We start from the raw sequence: 7359 nt of genomic DNA on the forward strand, positions 1-7359 counted from the left end.
AAGCAGGCAAGGGAGGACGGAAGTTTGCATATTGGAATCCACCCACAGTGAAGGAGCTTCCCTTTTCTGTGGTGTATGCATGCCTTATTTTTTGACATGAAGCTTTAAGATATCTGGTCTTAATTCAACATCCTATGCTGCCCTCAAATCAAGCAGGTGATCTACTACTGTATTTTATGAAAGTCCCATTTCATAAAGGGGCAATATCTCAGGACTAGTCATATATCATCATGCTTCCTGAAGCAATTCTTGACAACAGTTTTGCTTCTCCATTCCTTAAAAACGCTGACCTGTTCCTCAATCACCTTTCATAGACAATGAAAGCTTCTTGCTTGTGATATGGCATTATGTATTTTTCCCGTCATCGTCCTACTGTTTAAACGAAAATACCATCTTTTGGTAATCGACCAGTCTTCCTGCATAAAGTCAAGTAGACTTTTTTTGTTTACACTTAAGATTTAAATTAGTATTTTTTGTCTCCCTTTTCTTTTAGTGTGTGATCACTTCAACAAATTATATGCAAGCCACATTTGAAACCTTCCTTTTACCATAACACTATTTAAAAAATATTTAAATCTTAATAAATTACTGATATCCTCTTACTTGGTGTACTGTACTATTATTATAGTTAAATGAAACCTTAGAGGGACAGATTCTTCTTTTGTCCCTCTAAACTGCAAGCTTTCGTTTGTCTGATGTTTTTCTCCCTCACCAATCTATTTGAGTTCCAAAACACAGATGAAGGTTTAAGCTGTCCATCAGATCACCTAATATTGTGTGATCATCTTGAATGCAAAAAGGGGTTAAAGAAGCTACGACAAGACTGAGATGAATGTGATTAAGATTAACGAACCATCACACAAACGATCAGAAAACAAAACCTTTTTTAATTGGATTCCAAAGCTCATACATATAGAAAACAGACATCCTACTTGTCAAAGTGTGCAGATGGCACAAAAAAGTTAAGATTTTTTTATATGGTATTGTATTGTATTACATTACAGCCGTTTGCTTGCAGTGTCTCCATGGAGTGGCAGCTGCTGTGTGTTTGGTAACCGAGCAGAACTGAACACAGAGTTGCCCTGCCGACCGTTGCTCTGCTGTTCAAAAGGATCCTGGATGCTCACTGGCCCTCTCAGTACACCATGGGCTCGTCAGCTGGTTGAGCGGGCTGCATTTAAACAAACAAACAAAAAGGAGGGAGGAGGGCATGAACTTGATCTCAATATCAACAACACAAATTACAGACTTCCTTCGAAAGAGAAAAGAGGACTACTGTAACTAGTGCAGCTGATCATGGCTGACCAAACAAGCACAATCCAATGATGCCAAACAACCTTCCGATTTCTACTAAGAATGGGACTTCAAATGGGGAATTAAAACAGGAATAGCATTTCTTGGATAAATTATTTGTCAAGGTGCTGGACTCAAAAGCCTGTAACATGAAACAACCTCAAACTAGTTACAAACGGGAGCTGCCAAGTTGAATGAACCACATCAGTGTGCATGAAGACACTGCATAAAGACCCACTACCACTCAGTGGGATAAAGTGTGCTGTTTGTTATTAAAAACTATGAAAAAAATGTATTGAATTCCAAGTCAGACTTTAGAGTAATAATCATTTATTTAAATCACCTTTCGCTGTGGCCTCTCCTCCAGTCCCTCGAGGAAAGGTTGGACATCGTCATCATCGTAGATGGTAAACTCCATCTCCTTACCCACGATGCCAATGGAGACATTCTGGAAGTAAATAGCACCAAGCACATATACGCATTAGCCAAGGAGCTCAGCGGACACTATCAGCCTGCAACATTAGAAGGCTGAAAAGCTTATCTAGGTGAAATCCTAACCTTGGTGGTGAGATCCTGTTCTGCAGGCAGGGTTTCTCGCAACGCACGCAGGCCATGCTGCACAAGGTCATTCAGATTACCTGCAAACAAGAAACCATGAGACTGGCAACAACTTGCACCAATTACCAAGTCACTTGTAATGGCCAAATTGATATTATCAATTTGAAATAGCTTGCTTCAGAAGACAAAATCCAACCCCAAAGAGTTGATCTGGGTGTTCATTAGCAAAACAAATTATTGTAATTGCACCAGTAGAATCAAGTGGGTGTGAACTCAATAGCAAATTCTGAAGCCAGCTGCCAATCTCAGCTATGCCCAATGGGTGATGTCAGGCACTTCCCAATGGAAGCAGGTATAAGTAACATGCGGTGGTATAGACGTAAACATACACGCCACAGTTTTCTATGGAATCAGTTAATAATTTATATCTGCTTTGCTTCAAAAAAATGGAACTTGTTGGACGTAATTGCAAAAAAAGTGAATTCGATGAAAGTTGGGACACGCGACTCACAGTCCAGGAAGGTGTCCATGTGCCTCTCGAGGTAAGTGCGGGCAGATTGGGAGCGGGCGCCGATGGACATGGCTTTGCAGTCGAAGTAGTTTGCTGACGGACAGGTCTGGAAGATGTGGGGCCCCATGTCCTAAAAATCAAGAATGAACATTTTTTTAAAATGTGTTACAGCCTTAAAAATGACCACACAAACAATGAAACAATACGGTCATTAAACAATGACAAACATATTTTTAACTGGTGGCACAAGTCATTCAAAATGAATTTGCCATCTAGAATTTCTGATTTGTTTGTTGTCGTTAGCATCTGGCTTTAATGCTTCACAGAATTTCGCATTTGATTGTGGCAATAGTTTTGGCTACAACCGAACATTTTTAACACCATTTGGTCTGATCATGACTTATGAAATGTAACAGAAAGCTCCTTACATCATATCCTGCGATGAGAAGTCCTACTCCGTAGGGCCTCCTGCCGTATCTCTGTGTGGGAATCTGGGTTTCTGGGTTGGTGGGTTAAAGCTCAATCTCGTTTTTAACAGTATGCTGGTTAACGGTACCCCGACTCTCGCCAGCTGGTAGGTTTTGCCTTTGTCTTCACTATACCATCTGGGTAGCCCACACAACCGACAAGCTTTCAAATGAGGCTCCTTATCAAATATCCTTGCATGTGATTGGCTGAAGTGGCAAATCAGTATAAATGACAGACAGATTGTTTATACACTCACATTAAAATCGATCAGTAGTCATGACAGCTGAGAGCGACAGGCAGAAGAAGAGCCATAACGCTGCCCATCTGTGGAAAATCCGACCCGGAGAATCTAATTGGCTCAATCATTTAGAAACGACTGACTTTCACAGCACTCAGTTTAACCAAATGCAGCCAGATGATGCAAGTCACGTTAGGTTAACAGAACTATCAAAGACGAATAATAAAAATACAAAAAGGTTTTTGTAGAATGAAAGGATACTGCTTCCAATTAGTGAAACAAGGCGAGACACTGGAAGGGGTCGGTCAAACACAAATCGTGAATCCAAGCACTCCTGCCGCATGAAGTTACTGTAACAAAGAAGACAAAACCACATATCATAAAACAACTGACAAGTGAATTATACACTATGTTTATACAGTCTCGTGTTCAATCATCTCTTCAGGGGGGCGTGGTAATGAGCCAAAATGCTGCGCGATTGACCCAGTCTGCTCCTCTGGTCCGCCCATGAAACGGCATTGTTTTCCCCTCCGAACGCTCCACCCGTGGTCGTGCAGTTCCAATCACTGCCAGTCATTTGGCATATTAATTAGCAACTACATACAGCAGGTTGGGCAATTGTGGGGGAAGACAAGCAATTTCATGGGTGGGCCCAGAGTTGTTGACTGGGTCAATTATGCTAGCGACCTGAGTTCAATTCCAACCCGAGGTCTTTTGTCAATCCTTCCCCCTCTCTCCCATTTGTTTATGCGGTCAGGAGCTGTCAATCTCTACAGGTGGACATCAAGATTAAAGGAGCACTCCTGCCAATATCAATATGTTGTTGTATTGGTCACGCTTCCCTTGACTTGTCAGTACCCGGTGGTGCTGCATTTTTTGGCTCAGCCCTTTCTGAGGTATGAGCTATTCTAATGGGGGCAGCTTTTGCTTACATTTTAAAAAAATCTTAACATAGGCCTACTCCAAATATTTTCCCAAAAGGTATTGCTGTTTGCCAGTTGTCTGCTGATGTTGTATAACCTTTTGGATCTTTTTGGGAATAAATCAAGATGTTTTTTTTTAATGTAAACAAACACCTGCCCCCATTATAATGACCAGGATCTCAGAAAAAGATGAAGAAAAACAAAGAAAATCTCAGGTACTGACAAGTCCATGGTAGTGTGAGCAATGCAACTGCATGTTGAAATTGGCTGAAGTTACCCTTCAATGGGAGAGGTAAATCTTACCAAAGCAATCGAGCATCTGCTGTCAGTCCAGCAATGGAGATGCCCACATGGTTATCAACATGGAGAATTTTCTTCTGGTGGGCAGCAAGCTCTGACTGAGCTCTCTATGAATAGGATACAAATAAAACAAACATTTTAAGCAACACTGCACATTGTACACTATACATTATTTACCCAAAACAACCCCTGCTGTGACATGAAAGAAAAGCTACTGAAAAGAGTGAATGAGAACTGCATATTATAGGTAGTAACCTGGTTTGAATGTTACCATACGATTACCACATATTAATTATGAACATTGAAAACGCAAAGTAATACAAGAAAGACACTGGTCATACTGCACAAAGGCCCTGCACAATGTCCATTCCACTAGCAAGTAATTTCAATATGATCATCTGACCTTCAGATACATTTTCCTGAAGAAGACCAGTAGCCTGATTATCATCGACTTTCAAAGACTTGGTCTGAACAAGAGCATAACATTTCACAAATGGCATGGTTGACCCGCCTCCCTTGGTTTGCTAATGGTTTGCTTCCCGACAAAGTGGGAGTTCCCGATTTTTCGGAAGCTCACAAAGTACTTGCATTGCTCTTGACCTAACTAGTAGCAACGCTGAAGGTGTTTCGTCACTAGGAGGACACGGCCTGGCTAGAAGACCAGATGATTGAATTGAAACATTAAAATGACAATTTGGTGGAATGGACAGTGAGTGGGACATTTCTAACATTTGAATGACAATCATTGGGATGATAGCCAATGCACTTGTTCATCGACAGAGGTACAAAATCTCTCTTTTTGGAAATGATTATTGTGGTTCCTGCATAATAATGGCTATTGATCAACTGTACTATGGTGCTCAAACTCTACCTTCAAAGCCACAAGAACTGCATGGGAACGTGATTTGAGTCCAACCGTGGCAGATCCTTGCTTTACTGCCTCCATAGCATACTCGATCTGATGAATGCGTCCCTTAAACATCAACAAAAATCATGTTAGTTTAAAATACCAATTTGACACTGCAAGACAACAACAATAATGGGTAATGTGATTTATATTTACCTGAGGGCTCCATACAGTGACATCGTTATCATACTGATTGCGGAACTAAAGGAGAGGGAAAACATATCAAAACAATTAATTTTCCAACTTCGAATTTAACAGGAGGACACAACTTTATATAGTAATATCTTTATATAATAATATTATAATACAATATGTATATAATAATACTGGACGGACAAATAGTAACACGTGGAATTTTAATTCAATTAAATGATTAAAAAGTGTCATCTGTTTCATGACAGGTCATTAATAAAATTCCAACTTCATCAAGGATAGTGAATAAATATGGATACCCTGCAATGCACGTCAAGCAACAACTGCCTGTCATCAGACTGGTACACCGACAGAACACAACATTCAGAAGTTCAATGTAAATCGAAAGTATTGTTCCCAGGCTCTGCGGCTAAGCAAAGCAGCTAGCCACAAATACACTTCACATCCAATGGCGCCTTTGTTGTTATAAATACATTTTTTGATCTACCATGCATAGTTGTTCATCTATAAACCATTCTAAATGCAATGAAATTAATTAGTATTACTCAAATGGCTCTAGTTATTCACCTAGTGACATAAGTTGACAACGGCTAGCAAGGCAAACTAGCCTCCAAGCATGCAAGACTACCACGGCCAAAATGATTAGCCCACCAATTAGTAAAACGAAAGCATCTATAACCCCAAATGAAAGAAACATAGACAGGTATGGGGCGTTAATCTGGAACAGATTATAGCGACACTAAACAATGAACCAACACTGTCACCAACTATTACAGGTAGCAAGTCTACACTTGTGAGTTAGTTTTAGCTTACTCACGGTCTCAAGTTAGCATTAGCTGGCATCAATTTTAGCCACATATTTATATACAATTTAACCAAATGCTTAGTCACTTAGATCTCTGCCAAGGTATCATCATAGCACCAGATGTATCGAACTGAATCATATCCCAAATGTACGCGAATTGATGAAGTTATTAAAACAATATCCATTCATCCTCACCATGTCTGCCTATGAATCAGCCGCCTATCCAGAACAACGACGTTGGCAATCTATTTCTTTTCCTTGAAGTTCAGGACACACGATGGATCTCAGAACAGGGATGTACATCGATCGACCCTCTCGTCACAGAGCGGAGTAATCAACAGCCTACCAACAGAGAGAGATAGACTACTACATCATTTATGGTACTGTTGTGTTATTTGCCTTGACGTACATAGTTATTTGTTCACAAAAAGTAAGTTATCTCAGTCATGCCTTGAATAAAATACATAGATTAGGCCTATGTATTGTCTTATCTATTGTTTGGAACCTGTGCACCCCTATTCAGAGCGAGTGTTCAGAGCGCCTGCTTGCCAGAGAGTGCTGAATGGTTTAGTCAGAAAACTTAGGAAAAACATCTCCCTGAAATTAGGTGAAATTCGGGATATGTCATATGCCTCAAGCCTCAATTTTGTTTTGCAGAAGTGCCCCTTGATTTTCCTCCATTACTCCAGCAGGTGGTGATATTGGTCTACTCTCCGACGAGGCTCTAACCACAGACCTAAAGTTTACTTTTTAGTGCTTGCCAGCCCATAGACCCCAATTGTTAACTCAGAAATGTTGAGTACACCAAAGTTTAACTATAGAAATGCGTAGAACTAGTATGTGTCCAACAGTAACTAGACACTGTTGCATGCGAACTTACATGTTGAGCATGTTTAAATGGCATCATAGTAAGTCATGCCATGCACATAGAAACCCCATTGAAAACATATTGCCATATGCAATCAAATCATGATTGACATCACATTTTTATTTCCAGTCACATTGTAGCAAATAATAGAAGGCATTCAGTAAAGTAGTCAAGAAAATAGTTCACTGTATTTCTACTTTTTTTTTCTAAAAATGTCACAAGGTGTGTCCCCTTTTAATCAGATAATAGCATCTAGAATTCTTTTATAAAATAACTGTCATGTTAGATATTGATCTTAAACTTTTTAATAATGTATTAGTAATAAAAGTCTTAAA

The 7359-nt window shown here is 39.8% G+C and overlaps 1 protein-coding gene across 1 annotated transcript; it reads right to left on the bottom strand.

The window, feature by feature from the left end:
* Window positions 1-867: 867 nt before the first annotated feature.
* On the bottom strand, window positions 868-6425 carry psma1 (proteasome 20S subunit alpha 1). The gene is made up of 10 exons (XM_063196978.1): window positions 6352-6425; window positions 5355-5399; window positions 5163-5264; window positions 4295-4398; window positions 3330-3418; window positions 2791-2861; window positions 2363-2492; window positions 1852-1931; window positions 1637-1741; window positions 868-1171 (listed from the first exon to the last, which is right to left on the bottom strand). The coding sequence occupies exons 1-10, from the start codon at window positions 6352-6354 to the stop codon at window positions 1136-1138; spliced, it is 765 nt and encodes a 254-aa protein (XP_063053048.1). The 5' UTR covers window positions 6355-6425; the 3' UTR covers window positions 868-1135.
* Between the last annotated feature and the right edge of the window lie 934 nt (window positions 6426-7359).

This window comes from Engraulis encrasicolus, chromosome 4 (genome assembly GCF_034702125.1).
Source record: "Engraulis encrasicolus isolate BLACKSEA-1 chromosome 4, IST_EnEncr_1.0, whole genome shotgun sequence".
In the NCBI taxonomy this organism is placed as follows: domain Eukaryota; kingdom Metazoa; phylum Chordata; class Actinopteri; order Clupeiformes; family Engraulidae; genus Engraulis; species Engraulis encrasicolus.